At 45.6% G+C, this 18,095-nt stretch overlaps 1 protein-coding gene across 1 annotated transcript in view; it reads right to left on the bottom strand.

Annotated features, from left to right (window-relative positions):
- tmem266 (transmembrane protein 266) overlaps positions 1-18,095 on the bottom strand; it is a 148,970-nt gene that overhangs the window by 33,358 nt on the left and 97,517 nt on the right. The window contains exon 6 of the mRNA XM_072282074.1: positions 14,323-14,461. Coding sequence (XP_072138175.1) covers positions 14,323-14,461 — 139 coding nt within the window. The remainder of the gene's footprint in view (positions 1-14,322; positions 14,462-18,095) is intronic.

The following is an 18,095-nucleotide window of genomic DNA, read 5'->3' as shown; positions in this document are numbered from 1 at the left end:
GTATTGTGTCCTTGAGCAAGGCACTTAACCACACATTGCTCAGCGACGACACCGGTGCCAAGCTGTATCAGCCCTAGTGCCCTTCCCTTGGACAACATCGGTGGCGTGGAGAGGGGAGACTTGCAGCATGGGCAACTGCCGATCTTCCATACAACCTTACCCAGGCCTGCGCCCTGGAAACCTTCCAAGGTGCAAATCCATGGTCTCAGGAGACTAACGGATGCCTAGAATGTATCTTGGTACATGTGACAAAAATAATTCCAAAATAAGAACATATGCAAATTGGAGCAGAGGTAGATGGCTTGGCTCCTCAACTCTAACCCATTTTTCAATCTATGCCACGCTAGTTCACCACTACTCTCAATTCCCTGATCTTTCACAAAGAGGTTCAGCCTCCTCCTTAAGTATGCCCAGGGATCCAGCCTCTACAAGTTCCTGGTGTGGGGAATTCCAAGAGATAACCACTCATTACACCCCTGTGAGACAAGAGGTACATGTTCCTATTTTCCCCCGTGGTCCTGTGAGTGAAGTCCCTCATCCCCTCAGGGAGTTTCATCAGCGACTCAAATTGGGATAATTGGGATTGAAAGCAATACCCTGGGTCAATGTGCACAAAATTCTGGAGAAAATCAGCAGGTCAGGCAGCACCTGTGAGGGGAAACAGACAGCCTACGCTTTGGGCTGTGACCTTTCATCAGGACTGATGATAGTGCCTGATCTGTCAAGTCTTCCCGGCGTTTTGTGTGCGTTGTTCCAGATGTCCTGCATCTGTAGTCTCTTCTGTCTGCGACACTCCCAGAGTGGAGAAGATTATGGGAGACACAAGAGATTCTGCAGATACTGCCAATCTTAAGCAACACACACAAAATGCTGGAGGAACTCAGCAAGTCAGGCAGCATCTATGGAGGGGAATAAACAGTTGTCTTTTTGGACCAAGACCCTTCGTCAGGAATGATGAAATGTCTTGGCCTGAAATATTGGCTATTTATTCCCCTGCAATAATTATTGGGAGGTTTGGTGGCACAACTAAGAGGCTTGTAATATTGACGCAAGTGGTTCTGCAGATTTGGTACATCCTGAGTAACACACACAAATTACTGGAGAAACTCAGTAGGTCAGGCAGTATCTATGGAGAGGAACAAACAGTTGCCTGTTTGGGCTGAGACTTCATCATGAAGGGTCTAGGCTGAAATGTCAACTGTTTATTCCCCTCCAAAGATGTAGGGTCTTGGCCCAGGAATTTGACCGTTTATTCCTCTCTACAGTTGCTGCCTGACCTGCTGAGTGCCCCCAGTACTTAGGGTGCGTTACTTTCAATACTGAGTTGCCCTTATCCATTGCACCATTGTCATTTTCAAATGTGGGGTGAAGGAAAACCAAAAACGTGCAATTTACTGGTTGCTTTGATCCCAGTTTAAAAATCTCAGTTGTCATTCAAGGCTTCTGCCTCTAGAGGGAGTGCCAATACAAGGAGTAAGAAAATCTTATCCGAAAAACATTGGAATTGATTGGGACGCAGAGTTCCTTTGCTGCCCAGGATAATTAATAATTAATTACACCCAGTAATTAACAATTTCCATCCACTATAACCAGATGCAGATGGCCAAGCCACCTTTGTTTCTTTGTAGATTCTCCAACATCGCCTCCCTCCCTGAATTTAAGCCAACAGGAGGTACAATGGATGAGCAACTTCAAAGTCCAGTCTAATAGTCTAAAGATCTGCATTCAAATCCCACCATAGCTGTAGAAGTTAAGTTCAGTTAATAATATAGAATGTCAGTACCTATATATCTATAATAGAACAGTACTGCACAGTACAGGCCCTTCGGCCCACGATGTCGTGCCAACTTTTTAACTCGCTCCAAGTTCAATCTAACACTTCCCTCCATTCGTCTTTCATCCACTTGCCTACCGAAGAATCTCTTAAATGTCCCTACTGTGTCTGCCTCTAACCCTGGCAGTGCGTTCTATGCACCCACTACTCACTGTGTTAAAAAACCACCTCTTATATCACCCCCATACTTTCCTCCAATCACCTTAAAATTATACCCCCTCATATTAGCTCCACCTTGGTGAAAAAGATTGCTTCTGCCTGTTATGCCACTGGGATTTAGGGCTGCAACAATGGTCCTCAATCTCTGGCAGTGTTCAGGACTTCCTTCACCATGTCAGCAGTTCTTTCTCACTACTGTCAGTCACAAAAGTCCTGGATGGCAACTTAGGACAACCATCGAACTCAGGTGCAGAAGGATTCTTCATTGCTGTTTCCATAACAATTGTTTTTTGAAGAGTCAGGGTTGTTAGCCCTGAGCTGAGGCTTCAAACCTGGAAGACTGGTAGACCACTCTTAGTCTGGCCTCTGTCCTTTGACGCGTTAAACGGGTACCCTACCAAAAACCCCTGACTCCAGTCAACATAGCTCTCCAGGTCATTGAGGCATACAAGAAGCCTCCAAACCCTACGACAAGGTCGTGGCCCTCTTGGAGGTAACGAAAAAGATAGAGCCACACTATCTATGCCTCTTATTATCTTGTACACCTCGAGCAAGTCACCTCTCATTCTCCTTCACTCCAAAGAGAAAAGCCCGAGCTCGCCCAGCCTCTGCTCATAAGACATGCTCCCCAATCCAGGCAACATCCTGGTACATCTCCTCTGCACCCTCTTGAAAGCTTCCACATCCAACCTGTAATGAGATGACCAGAACTGAACACAATAACTGAACACTGGTCAAAGAACACTGAGGCTGTCTACAAGAAGGGTCAGAGCCGTCTCTATTTCCTGAGGAGACTGAGATCCTTTAACATCTGCCGGACGATGCTGAGGATGTTCTATGAGTCTGTGGTGGCCAGTGCTATCATGTTTGCTGTTGTGTGCTGGGGCAGCAGGCTGAAGGTGGCAGACACCAACAGAATCAACAAACTCATTCGTAAGGCCAGTGATGTTGTGGGAATGGAACTGGACTCTCTCACGGTGGTGTCTGAAAAGAGGATGCTGTCTAAGTTGTATACCATCTTGGTCAATGTCTCCCATCCACTACATAATGTACTGGGTGGGCACAGGAGTACATTCAGCCAGAGACTCATTCCACTGAGATGCAGCACTGAGCGTCATAGGAAGTCATTCCTGCCTGTGGCCATCAAACTTTACAACTCCTCCCTTGGAGGGTCAGACATCCTGAGCCAATAGGCTGGTCCTGGACTTATTTCATAATTTACTGGCATAATTTACGTATTACTATTTAACTATTTATGGTTCTATTACTATTTATTATTTATGGAGCAACTGTAACGAAAACCAATTTCCCCCGAGATCAATAAAGTATGACCATGACTATGACTATGACTATGACTAATCTGGAAGTTTAAAATACCGGAACTGAGTAGTCTCAGTAACATCCTCTAGGGCAGTGAATCTCCCATCCTTACCCTGTCAAGACCCATAGCAACATGGTCGACTGTGAAATGTCCAAGTCATTTATTCGGTTCTGGGAAATCAGACCTTCCTGGAGCTGCTCACCAACGTGGCTGAAGAGGAAGCAGCTTGTGCCATGGAAATCTCATCAGCAGTTTGCCTGTGAAGCCCCTAGGAACGTTAAAAGCTCTACAGAACTGGCAGTCGTCTGCCTGCTCTTTCCAGTATCCACTCCATGCCCTTGGATATGATTCATTCAAATTTAATTTAATATTGACGAGTGCTTGTAACAGGGACATCTTAACATATTAATTATGTTAAACATCTTAACATGGAACATCTTAATTAGATTATTTGGAAATTTCTTATCTATAGATTGCTTGCATTTAATATGAGATGGAGTAAATTCAAAGGAGATGTGCGATGTTTCTTTTTAAAACTGAGAGTGACGTGTGTCTGAATTGCTCCTCTTGGATTAGTGGTGGAAGCAAGTGTGACAGAGATATTCAAAAGGCTCTTAGGCACGTGAGTGTGCAGAAAACTGAGGGGCGTGCACATTGTGTGCCCCACAAAACCATGAACGCCTGTTTGTTATTCACCTTTTGCACTCTTTATTTATTTTGTAACTTGTAGTAATTCTTGTAGAGTCATAGAGCACAGAATTAGACCCTTTGCCCATCAAGTTCCTGCCTTCGAGTCCTATCTACATGCACTTAGATCATAGTCCTCTACACCCCTCCCATCCACGTACCTATCCAAACTTCTCTTAAATGTTACAATTGAACCTGTATCCACCTCTTTTACTGGCCGCTCGTTCCACACTCACACCACCCTCTGAGTGAAAAAGTTGCGTTTCAGGTTCCCCTTAGATATTTCACCTTTCACTTTAACCCCTCGACCTTTAGTACGGTACTTGCACTGCATCACAAAACAACAAATTTCATGACATATGCTCATAGGCCAACATATTAGGTCCATCTGCTCATTAATACAAATATCTAATCAGCCAATCATGTGGCAGCAACTCAATGCATAAAAGCATGAAGTCATGGCCAAGAGGTCCAGTCTTTGTTCAGACCAAATATCAGGATGGGGAGGAAGTGTGATCTCAATGACTTTGACTTTGTTGGTGCCAGACAGGGTGGTTTGAGCATCTCAGAAACTGCTGATCTCCTGGGATTTTCACAACAGCCGTCTCAAGAGTTTAAAGCGAATGGTACAAAACAAAAAAAAAGATACAGTGAGCGGTAGTTCTGTGGGTGAAAACAACTTGTTAGTGAGGGAGGTCAGAAAAGAATAGCCAGACTGGTTCAAGCTGACAGGAAGGTGACAGTAACTCAAATAACTACGCGTTACTTATTTGTGGGGCTCCACAGGGGACTGTCTTGTCTCTCTTTCTCTTCACCATTTACACCTCGGACTTCAACTACTGCACAGAGTCTTGTCATCTTCAGAAGTTTTCGGATGACTCTGCCATAGTTGGATGCATCAGCAAGGGAGATGAGGCTGGGTACAGGGCTACGGTAGGAAACTTTGTCACATTGTGTGAGCAGAATTATCTACAGCTTAATGTGAAAAAGACTAAGGAGCTGGTGGTAGACCTGAGGAGAGCTAAGGTACCGGTGACCCCTGTTTCCATCCAGGGGGTCAGGGTGGACATGGTGGAGGATTACAAATACCTGGGGATACGAATTGATAATAAACTGGACTGGTCAAAGAACACTGAGGCTGTCTACAAGAAGGGTCAGAGCCGTCTCTATTTCCTGAGGAGACTGAGGTCCTTTAACATCTGCTGGACGATGCTGAGGATGTTCTACGAGTCTGTGGTGGCCAGTGCGATCATGTTTGCTGTTGTGTGCTGGGGAGGCAGGCTGAGGGTAGCAGACATTAACAGAATCAACAAACTCACTCGTAAGGCCAGTGATGTTGTGGGGATGGAACTGGACTCTCTCACTGTGGTGCCTGAAAAGAGGATGCTGTCCAAGTTGCATGCCATCTTGGACAATGTCTCCCATCCACTACATAATGTTCTGGTTGGGCACAGGAGTACATTCAGCCAGAGACTCATTCCACCGAGATGCAACACAGAGCTTCATAGGAGGTCATTCCTGCCTGTGGCCATCAAACTTTACAACTCCTCCCTTGGAGGGTCAGACACCCTGAGCCAATAGGCTGGTCCTGGACTTTTTTCCTGGCATAATTTACATATTACTATTTAACTATTTATGGTTTTATTACTATTTAATTATTTATGGTGCAACTGTAACGAAAACCAATTTCTGCCGGGATCAATAAAGTATGACTATGACTACGTTACAACAGTGGTGTGCAGAAGAGCATCTCTGAACGCACAACACGTCAAACCTTGAAATGGATGGGCAGGAGGGGACCACAATGGGTGCTACACCTGTATCTGATAAAGTGGCCACTGAGTGTACGTCAGAGACATAAACCTGATGCTGATTCTGAGAAAGAATTAGTTTCGTTAGGCATTAAATTATTTGTTTAATTAGTTCAGTACAATACTGTGAGCTGAAGGGTCTGTTCCTATACCGTCTATAAACTGAGCCGAAAATGCAATTTATTGAATGAAGGTATGGGTTATTATTTGCTTGGTACTGAGCAGGATATCCAAGCCCATACAGAAAGCTACACAAGGAGGAGTTAGAAGGATTGCCTTTAATGTTCAGATGTGTGCTTCCTTGTTAATTATACTAATTACCGATGCCAAATGTGGAATGGAAGAATAAAACAAATTAAATGTAATATTATGGCTGTTTTATATCCAGTTAATGTATGGATGATGGAAGGTTATTATTTACTGGTCGTGGGAGTTTGCTGTGTCTGCCTTGCCCTGTCTCCTATCTTGGTGCGTGGCCAAATGGTTAAGGCGTCGGTCTAGTGAGCTGAAGGTCATTAGTTCGATCCTCAGCTGAGGCAGCGTGTTGTGTCCTTGAGCAAGGCACTTAACCACACGTTGCTCTGCGACGACACCGTATTGGTCCTAGTGCCCTTCCCTTGGACAACATCGGTGGCGTGGAGAGGGGAGACTTGCAGCATGGGCAACTGCTGGTCTTCCATGCAACCTTGCCCAGGCCTCAGTCAACATCGAAAATCGATGGACAGCCGAAGAAGTCTCCTATTGATAAAGAAAGTTTGTTTGGAATATCCTGGAGTTGGCTATAATGTAATAGATTTTGTGAGCTGACCCATTTCTCCTGATGTCAATCAGTTAAAATGATTGTGATCAGAATTCACTCATTCCCGATCCCTATTTTCCCAGAACTTGGGAACGAGACTGGGAGACAGGGCGGTGAAAAAGGCATTCGGCACACTGGCCTTCATCAGTCTGGGCACTGGGTACAGGACTTTGGATGTCATGTACACCGGTGAGTCTGCACTTACAGTATTGCATCCCGCTTTGGACATCCTGTTACAGGAAAGACATTGTTAAATTGTGAAGAGTGCACAGAAGATTTACAGGGATGCTGCCAAGACTTGAGGGCCTGAAGTACAGGGAGTGGTTGGGCAGGCAGGGACTTTGTACCTTGGAATGCAGGAAATTAAGAGGGTGACGTTACAAGGTTATGCAGAGCATAGACAGGATGAGCGCACAGAGCTTTTTCCCAGGGAAAGGGAACTAAAACACTAGAGGGCATGGATTTAAGGTGAGAGGTGAAAGGCTTGTCATATGGGGAGTGTTTGATGGCTCTGGGCCTCTACTCACTGGAATTCAGAAGAATGAAGGGTGAGCTCATTGAAACCTATCGAATGTTGAAAGACTTCAATAAAGTGGATGTGGAGAGGATGTTTCCTGTGGTGGGGGAGTCTAAGACCAGAGGAAATAGCCTCTTAATAGATGGGCGTTCTTTTAGAATGGAGATGAGGAGGAATTTCTTTAGCCAGTGATTGGTGAATCTGTGGAATTCATTGTTGCAGGCATCTGTGGAGGCCAAGTCGTTGGGTATATTTAAGGCAGGGTTTGATAGATTCTTGATTATTCAGGGCATGAAGGGATACGGGGAGAAGGCAGAAGATTGGGGCTGAGAGGGAAATGGATCAGCCATGATGAAATGGCTGAGCAGACTTGATGGGCCAAATGGCCTAATTCTGTTCCTATTCTATGGTCTTCATGCAAAAGGTAGTATGTATGTGGAATGAGCTGCCCGAAGAAGTACTGAGGCGGGCACAATAGCAACATTCAGGTGACAGAGGGGTAGGAGGGCTTCAGAGAGATATGTGTCAAAGTTGGGCAAATGCAACTGGCTCTATGGGCACCATGGTTGGCATGAGTGGGTTGTACTGAAGGGCAGATGCTCCTTAGATCACAGAGTAGTACCTGTTGCTGTGCAAATTGAAGGCGAGGGCAAAGTAGACAGTTACAACTTATAGATCAGGAGTTGGGATGTAATGTTGAAGTTGTACAAAATGTTGGCAAGGCCTAATTTGGTGTATTTGGGGTACCAACAAGAAAGATGTCAATAAGCTTGAAAGAGTACAGAGAAAATTTCCAAGGATGTTGCCTGAACTTAAGGACCAGAGTTACAGGGAAAGTTGGAATAGGTTCAGACTTTTTTCCCTGGAGTGTAGGATAATGAGGGGAGATCTTATAGACCTGTACAAAACTATGACGGGTAAAGACCGGGCGAATGCATGCAGGCCTCTCTCCCTCAGGTTGGGTGAGACTAGAACTAGAAGTCATAGGTTAAGGGTGAAAGGTGAAGTATTTAACGTGGCAACTGAGGGGAAATTATTTCGATCAGGTAGTGGGTGCACGTGTGGAATGAGCTGCCAGTGGAAGTGATGGATATGAGTTCAATTGAAACGTTTAGTCTTAAAGTTAGAGATGACTTCTTTACTCTGAAGGAGAGATTATGAAGATGAGCTTTATTTGCTAAATGCATATCAATATACAGAAGCATATAGTGAAATGTGTCGTTTTGCATCAACAACCAATATGTTCCGAGGATGGTGCTCACTGCCTGCAAGTGTCGCCACGATCCTGGCATCAACACAGCCTGCCCGCAATTCTCTAAGCCTAACCCCTGCATCTTTGACGTGTAGGAGCACCCAGGGGAAAGCCAGGAGGTCACAGGAAGACCATACAAACTCTTTACAGACAATGGCAGGAATCGAACCATGATCACTGGCACTGTAAAGCATCTGCACTAACCACTACACTACCACGCCATTCCTGAGCTCTGGGATTTGCTCTTCCAGAAAGCTTTGAAATATGCATCATCACCTGAAATATTTAGAAATGAATTTCACAGATTTTTGTACATCAGGGATAGTAAGGATGTTCAAACTAAGGCAGAAGTCAGAGGTCAGAAGCAGATCAGTTCTCTTAAGCACCGCACACAAAATGCTGGAGGAACCTAGCAAGTCAGGCAGCATCTGTGGAAATTGATAAACGGTTGATGTTTTGGGATGAGACCAGGACTGGAAAGGAAATGGGGAGGTGACAGAATAAAAAGCTGGGGGGAGGGGAAGGAGGCCAAGCTAGAAGGGCATAGATGAAGCAGGGAGGGTGGGAAAGGCGAGGGGCTGGAGAAGGAGGAATCTGACAGGAGAAGTGAGTGGACCATGGGAGAAAGGGAAGAAGGAGGGGTACCAAGGGGAGGTGATAAGCAGGTGAGGAGAAGTGGTAAGAGATTAGAGTGGGGAATAGAAGAAGAGGGGAGGGGAGGGAATTTTTTTTTACCAGAAGAAGAAACTGAGGTAAGTGCCACCAGGTTGGTGACTACCAGATGGAATACAAGGTGTTGCTCCTCTACCCTGAGGGTGGCCTCATCTTGGCGCAAGAGAAGGCCGTGGACCCATGTGTCGGAACTGGAATAGGAATAGGAACTGGATTGGTTGGCCACCAGGAAATACCGTCTTTGGCAGATGGAGAGCAGGTGCTTGACAAAGTGACCCCCCCCCCCCCAACTCCCGTTAAACAGCGGAACAACCTCAAGAGGGATGAAGAACCTTCCTGCACCCTCTCTACAATAATAGCCGGTACTTAAACAATCCCTCCACAGGGATCACTGATTTGCTTTGATATATTTACACCTACATGATCCTCTACACAAAGAGATTCTCCTTAATGGCTGATTGTTCAATTTGATGTTAGCCTTTAAAAATGAGAATTTGAATTTGTCATCTAATTTGATTAATTCTTAAACTAGACATAAACAGCGAAGTAAATGTCAATGATATTCCACTTGCTGCTAATGAACAGGTAACAGGTCCAATGCTGATTAGCTGACAAGAACTGATAAATACCAGTTCAGCTGATGAACTGTTTGGGAAGAGTCTACAATGGGAATATGGACTAATCTGCATTAATGCAATCATGGGGATTAAATGGGGTCTATTTTTGGACAAGGCTGATCATGATATGATGCCATTTCTTGCTTGTCTGTCAGTCTGGCAAGACTGCAGAGGCTTAACAAAAAGGAAGCAGTGTGTGGCATTTCTGTAGCACCCGATGTGACCTCTGGGTCTCCTAAAGACTGACAACCAATGCACGACTACATAATTTAGTAAAGAGCAACAACGTCTACACGTATAACTCAAGAATGTCAGAATAGAAGGTTCCTCAAGCCTGCCCCTCCACTTCAGGGTAACACATGGTGACCTACACTCAGTAGCCTTATTAGTCCTTAGTGCGCGTGCGCCGGTCGTGCATGCAGCCTGGTTCAGCCGTTCCGATCTATTCTTACTTTCTTCTTCTTACTTTTTAATTTATGTTATTTTTTGTATTTTTTTTTCTCACGGTAACACGTCGAAGCTGTACCCTCTCTAACATGCTGGTAGAGAGAGTTTTATTTGGGTTTTTTTTACCACTGGAAATGGTTACATCCCGACACGTGGGACAGAAGCAAGGTCGCATTGGGTATTTCAGGGAGCAGCAAACGCCGGCTGGTTTAGCAAGCAGAGCGGCGGACACCCCGCTGAAATCCAGAGGAAAACACACAGAGGATGCAGAGGGGGATCACAAAGCCGAGGAAAGAGGACTGGGTTGAGACAACAGAGACTTTTGGAGAAGAGGAGTTCGGTGGGTAATACCGTTTCAGCTGACCGGAAGTGCACTGAGAGCGGTAAGCGTAAAGGGGTTGGGTGCTTACTGTTCTGGCTAACAACGGATGGTGCAATCCGGGTCATATTACGATCAAGGAATGTGTTTGTAGACCGGATATTGAACTTTTTACTGTTGGACTTCGGCCACATTCCACCGTGATACAACACTGGGCGTCACGGGAGGTCGTTCGTGCCTGTGGCCATCGAACGTGCAGCTCCTCCCGTGGAGGGTCAGACACCCTGAGCCAATAGACTGGTCCTGGGCTTATTTCCATCTGGCATAGTTTGCATTTTGTTGTTTGATTGTTTGTGGTTTTTGTATTGCTATATTTACGCTCTATTCTTGGTTGGTGCGGCTGTAACGAAACCAAATTTCCCTCGGGATTAATAAAGTATATCTATCTATCTATCTATATTTAATAAAGTTTCCACTGAGAGCACATTAGTGTCTGTTGGTGCTGAAGCCCGTCCACTTCAAGGTTCAATGTAGGTCAGGCAGCATCTATGGAAGTGAGTGAGTTCTCATGAAGGGTCTTGGCCCAATATGTTGACTGTTTATTCCTTTCCACAGATGCTGCCTGACTTGCTGAGTTCCTCTAGCGTTTTGTAAATGAAATTAAGAACTCTGAGTGCTATTGTCAAATTGATTTAACAATTCCAGAAACACACAGCCCCGTGATTCCCCCTCCATTGTAAACCTGTCACTTAATTGGAACTAAATAACTGTGACTTCAGCCTGTGCAGCTTGCCATTATCGCACTTTCTGTATTTGTTCAGCTCTGGGGCTGGTTTTTAACTTGCAGAATGAAACACCCTCAGACTATTTTTGTGTTAGGGCTAATATTAGCATTCTGGCAGGGAAGATATGTTAGGCAGCTGTGGTGAGGGTCTGTGCCCGCACCGTGCAGTTGAGCAGGGGTGTGTTTGAGTTGTTAATTAAGCTGTCACTGAGTGGGACAATTCCATCACAGTTTAACGTCAACCTGTTCCCACTCGGTAGGAGCACAAGGCACTCAGGAACAAAGTAACAGTATTGTACTGCATGGAAAAGAGCCGCTCTGGCCCATGTCCCTGCCAATCACTGGTCCTTATCTACACTAAAAGCCATGGGTTTAAGGTGAGAAATAAGAAATGTAATAGTAATCCAAAGAGCAACCTTTTCACTCAGAGGATGGTCCGTGTATGGAATGAGATGCCAGAGGTTGAGGCAGATACATTAAAAAATACTTTTAAATGTGATAAACCTAGTCAGCTCCATCATGGGCTCTAGCCTCTGTAGTATTCAGGACATCTTCAAGGAGCAATGCCTCAAAAAGGCAGCATCCGTCATTAATAATCCCCATCACCCAGGACATGCCTTGTCCTCATTGCTTCCCATCAGGGAGGAGGTACAGAAGCCTGAAGGCACACACTCAATGATTCAGGAACAGCTTCTTCCCCTCTGCCATCCGATTTCTGAATGGACATTCTTCCATGCCCTTCTGTCCCTCTGCTATCAGATTCCCTCGTCTCTAGCCCTGTATCTCTTCCACCAATCAACTTCCCAGCTCTTTACTTCACCACTCCCGCCTACCAGTTTCACTTATCACCGTGTGTTTCTTCCTCCCCTCCCCCCACCTTCACACTCTGATACCTCATCCTTTTTTTCTCCAGTCCTGATGAAGGGTCTCGGCGCGAAACATCAACTATACTCCTTTCCATAGATGCTTCCTGTCCTGCTGAGTTCCTCCAGCATTTTGTGTGTGTTACAGTATATACATATCTATCTATGTATATATAGATATATATACTGTATTTCACAGGTTTTTCTAATAATATTATGCATTGCATTGAGCTGCTGGCGCAAAGTCGACAACTTTCATGACGTATGCTGGTGACATTAAACCTGATTAAGATTCTGACTTGAACAAGTACATGGATAGGAAAAGTTTAGAGGGATATCAGCCCAACACAGCTTAGTTGGGCACTGTGGTTGGCACGGACCAGTTGAGCTGAAGGTCTTTCTTCCTGCTGTATGAGTCCATGACTGATCCCACTTACCAGGTCTTCTGTGTATTGGTGATTCAAAATGGTCATTGAGATACTTTTTAAATGAGGAACACACGCAAAATGTTGGAGGAACTCGGCAGGTCAGGCAGCATCTATGGCGAGGAATAAACAGTTGACGTTTTGGGCTGAGACCCTTCATCAGGACTGGAGAGGTAGGGAAAAGAAGCCCGAATAAGAGGTGGGAGGAGAGGAGTACAAGCTGGTGAAACCAGTGAGGGGGGAAGGTCGTGGATGGGGAGGGGCGGATGAAGTATGAAGTATGGGAGGTGATAGATGGAAGAAGTAAAGGTCTTAAGAAGAAAGAATCTGATAGGAAAAGGCAATGAGCTATGGGAGGAAGGGAAGGGGAAACTAGAGAGAGGTGATGGGCAGGTGAAAAGACAGAAGGGGTAAAAGGAGGGGGCAGAAGAGGGATGGAAAAAGAGAGAAGTGGGAGTGGGGTGGTAAGAAATGACCTGAAGTTAGAGAAATCAATGTTTGTGCCATCAGGTTCAAGGCAATCCAGAGGAAGTATGACATGTTGTTCCTCCAGGCTGATAGTGGCCTCGTTGTGGCAGTAGAGAGGGCCATAGACTGACATGTTGGAATGGGAATGGGAATGGCCAGTGGAATTAAAATGGAAGGACACTGGTAAATCCCGTTTAAATGCTTAAGTGGCTTCCTGAGTCCCTTTGGATGAAAAACTTTCTCCTCAGATCCCCTCTGAAACTTTTACCCTTTATCCTAAGCTCAAATTTTCTAATGTTAGATGTTTCCTGCAGAGGGGAAACGTTTCCTTTCGACGCAACCTGTCAATTCAGTTTTTCCATCTTGATCTCGTCTCCCTTGAAGCAACCAAACACTATCTAGCTATCTCAGTACCAACATCAACTCCACATAACCTTTATGGGAGAGAAATCCAAATTTCCCTTGCCCTTGTGTGGAGAAGATATGTTTCCACTCAGTGCGTTGCAGGCCTTTGGAATTCTCCACCCTAGAGGGCAGTGGATACCCTGCCTCTGAATGTATTCAAGGATGGATATTTAAACACCTGGGGGATCAGGGAAAATGGGACCAGGTGTGGAAATGAATAAGACAAAGGTTCAGCTCAGATGTTGGACCAGGTTTGAGGGACCAACCCTTCTGCCTATTCTTTACATCAGACCAAACACCCGAATGTTAAATGGAAAATATTATTCAGGAAAGAGTGTAAAAGTAGTTTGAGATGTGACTTGTTTGGGGTTTGAATGAGCTATTTTGAATGCCTGGGACATCTCTCCCTCTGGGAGATTTTCCTTGCAACATGTCTGATGCTGATCAGTTATCGTGATTGACAGCATATTGATATCATGTCACAACCAGGGCACAATTAGGTGGATAAATTGGAATTAAGCATTTCCTTTAATCCAAAGGGTCTGTACTGCCCTGTACTGCTCTACAGGAAATAAACAGCCAGATTCATTAATTGTATTTAGAGATACAGCCAGTAACAGGCCTTCCTGGCCCAATGCCTCCCAATTACAAACATGAGGTCAATTATCCTACTAACCTGTATTGTACTTCTTCAGAATGTGGGAGGAGACGGGAGAAGCAGGCAGAAACCCCTGCAGTCACAGAGGGAACATACGAATTCCCCTACAGGTAGCAGTGGGAATCCAACCAGGTTGCAGGTCTTGAGGTGGTGAAAGGTGCTAAACAAGTGCACTTTCTTGAAAGCTAGCAAAGACTGCAACCCTAATCCCAGCCTCCAGGAGAGGGGCAAGGCTCGACGGGCAATCCAACCCGGGAGCGCTGAACGCGATGGCCGCCACTCACCGTCAATGATGCGCTTGACCTTCCATATGCGAAGGGTGATGATCAGGCTGATGGCATCCCACGGGCTGCTGGGTCCATTTGCCACTGTCGAAGCCACCATGGGCGCCAAGGACAGGACGATTACAGCGCCGTCAAACACCTGCAACATACAATCGTTACTGTGAGCATGGCTCAGCAAGCAGACGCGGCAGGCAGCAATCACCAGACGAATGAATGGACACTGCTCTCCGTACCGTGTGCTACAACGTGAGGAGGAAGTACAACAATGGAGTAGCGGGATTAAACGTTTTTAACGAGCCATGTTATGCCATGGTATACGCTGGGCAACTTACAGTGTGGTAGCAATGAACTGGGCCCACCGAGACAAAAGCATGCACATTAGAGAGGGGTCTTCCGCGCATAGAAGGCTCAGTTGATTCACCATGCTATCATTTGGCCACATGCACACTCGCTACACTTGCCACATGCACACTTGTGCATGCACAGTTGCCACACTTGCCACATGCACACTTGCCACATGCTTGCAATTGATCTGACAAGGTTCACTGTGGATGCACGGTTCCTTACAGTGGTTTAGCTCCCAACTCCAGGTGCCTTTTCAGTTGAAGAATTAAAGGTCTTTAAAGATTAGCTTTATTTGCCACATGTACGTTGAAACATACAGCGAAATGTGTCCTTTGCGTCAACGACCAACACAATCTGAGGGTGTGCTGGGGCAGCCCACAAGTGTCACCATACTTCTGGCACCAATGAAGCATGCCCGTAACTTACTAACCCTAATATGTATGTCTTTTGCAATGTGGGAGGAAACTGGAGCACCCAGTGGAAACCCACAGGATCACGGGGAGAACTTCGTACACACTGCAGCGGGAATTGAACCCCTATTGCTAGCAATGTAATTAATTACGCTAATTGCTGTGCTGCTGTATAACTCAAGGAAGCTTTCCTGAGAAAGGGTAAGACGAAGGAACACGTACCAGTCCTCATAGAGGGATCAGAAGTGGAGAGAGTGAGCGACTTCAGATTCCTGGGTGTCAATATCTCTGAGGACCTAACCTGGACCCACATATTGATGCAGTTATAAAGAAGGCAAGACAGTGGCTATATTTCATCAGGAGTTTGAGGAGATTTGGTGTGTCATCAAAAGCACTCACAAATTTCTCGAGATGTACCGTGGAGGTCATTCTAACTGGCTGCATCACCATCTGGTATGGGGGGTGCAGAGGGGCGGCTACCGTACAGATTGAAGTAAACTGCAGAGAGTTGTAAAATTAGTCAGCACCATCATGGGTACCACCCTCTGTAGTATCTGTCTGGAGCAATGCCTCAGAAAAGTGGTGGTCATCATTAAGGACCCCCATCACCCAGGGCATGCCCTCTTCTCATTGCCACCATCAGGAAGGAGGTACAGAAGCCTGAAGGCACACACTCAATGACTTAGGAACAGCGTCTTCCACTCTGCCATGCAATTTCTGAATGGACATTAAACCCATGAACACTACCTCACTACTTCTATAACTATGATATATATGTGAGTCCCTGAGGTCCTGAGAATGATGCTGTCTGGAGCTCAGCTCCTGGTAGGGTCACCCATGGTGGTCAGGTCAAGGTGGAGGTCCTAGGCAAAGAGTGATCCAGCCGAGACCTCAGTGATAGAGCCGGCAGAAATGTTGACACATCACCGCAGCAGTGAAGGGTCTCCAGCTGTCCTGCATTCCAGGCCTCCGGACCCTGACCTGTCCAATACTCTGTGTTGGCTGCCCATGTGTCAGCCTCTCCGTGTTAAACAAAGTCACACACAGTAACTCTCCTTTGTGGTGGCCAGTGCGATCATGTTTGCTGTTGTGTGCTGGGGCAGCAGGCTGAGGGTAGCAGACACCAAAAGAATCAACAAACTCATTCGTAAGGCCATTGACGTTGTGGGGATGGAACTGGACTCTCTGACGGTGGTGTCTGAAAAGAGGATGCTGTCCAAGTTGCATGCCATCTTGGACAATGTCTCCCATCCACTACATAATGTACTGGTTGGGCACAGGAGTACATTCAGCCAGAGACTCATTCCACCGAGATGCAAAACAAAGCGTCATAGGAAGTCATTCCTGCCTGTGGCCATCAAACTTTACAACTCCTCCCTTGGAGGGTCAGACACCCTGAGCCAATAGGCTGGTCCTGGACTTATTTCCTGGCATAATTTACATATTACTATTTAACTATTTATGGTTTTATTACTATTTATTATTTATGGTGCAACTGTAATGAAAACCAATTTCCCCCGGGATCAGCAAAGTATGACTATGACTATGACTATGACTATTAAGGGAATCCACCCTGACATCCCGGATTATGTTCCGTGGAGACCCCTGATTGGCCTCTACAACCACCAATAGACAGCCCCTTAAGATAACATCATATTCGACTCGAGTGATCACACTACCATCCTCCCATGACTTGGGATGGATTTTACCTGTTGGAGATGCTTTATCTGTGTGATTTTCATGCATCTGAATGTGCCTGTGTATCTCGATGAGCCTATACCATGGTGCACGCTCACACCTGTGCATCTTGGTGTGCACATCTGTATACAAGTTTGTACATGAATGTGTGTACGTGCATATCCGTGTCAGTGAGTCCGCATGTACCTATTTGCCTGGGAGAGTTGATGGATTTGAGCCACTGTGCACACTCACGCCTGCACATCCTGGTGTGTAGATCCTCGCCCGTGTGCTTGCACACCTATTTGTCTCCGAGAGTGTATATCTGTATGTGTACTCATGCAAGTCTGCATTTAAGTGTGAGTGACTGTGTTTCTATGGGTGAGTGTGTCGGTTTTGTGAATGTGTGCCCTCAATGCTTTGTGAGTTTCGAAGTGAGTCTGCATGTTTGCATCTTGTACTATTTATGCTGAGAGAATATGCTTGAGTACATGGAAACTACCCTAACGGTGAAATGGAACCCATCAGTAGCTGCTTACCATTAGCACGTTGCACATTACAGTGACATTACTTTGGATAAATATAGACTGAGAGCCATGTTCATTTATTTATCACATGTACATTGAAACATCCAATGAAATGTGTCGCTTGTGTTCACAACCAGCACACCTAAGAATGCGCTGGGGGCAGCTGGCAAGTGTCACCACACATTCCAGTGCCCACAATGTAAATTGTAGTAGTCATAATTTCCTGATTTAAATGCATCCACTGGGAAAAAAGTCCTGGGCAGTTCACCCTAGTGTGTCTGATACTGATGTCAGTCACGTTCTAATGACATCAGATACACGCACCACACATTTCCTCCCTTACCAGCACAAGATGGCATGAATGGGTCCAACCTACTAGCAATATTCAATACAGAAAAACTGAGAGCACTTAGTGCAGGGATTGCTAACAAGACTGCAGTTGTCTCCATTGGGACATTGACACCATTTCTCCCAGCCTCCATTTTCAGTGCTCAGAGAAAGGCAAGCCTAGTTGTCCTTTCATAGTACCACAAATCACATCAAAAATAGCATTGGTCTTGGTCTTGCCCTATCTCATGGAGGTACAGGGCCGCCGTCTGCAGGGATTTGATCTGGGCAGACCATTGCATGGAGCAGCGCACAGCAATTCTCTGCGTTTCCCTCCCCGATCGTCCAGGGTACGTGGATCGGAAAGGTTTAGGAGGTTCAGAATCAGGCTTATTATCGCTGAGATATGTCATGAGAGTTGTTGTTTTGAGGCAACAGTAAGGTACAATGCATAAAAAAGATATATTGCAGTACAAAATACATATTA

The sequence above is a fragment of the Mobula birostris genome, chromosome 18, assembly GCF_030028105.1.
Source record: "Mobula birostris isolate sMobBir1 chromosome 18, sMobBir1.hap1, whole genome shotgun sequence".
Lineage (NCBI taxonomy): Eukaryota > Metazoa > Chordata > Chondrichthyes > Myliobatiformes > Myliobatidae > Mobula > Mobula birostris.
This window is presented reverse-complemented; position numbering and strand designations above follow the sequence as displayed.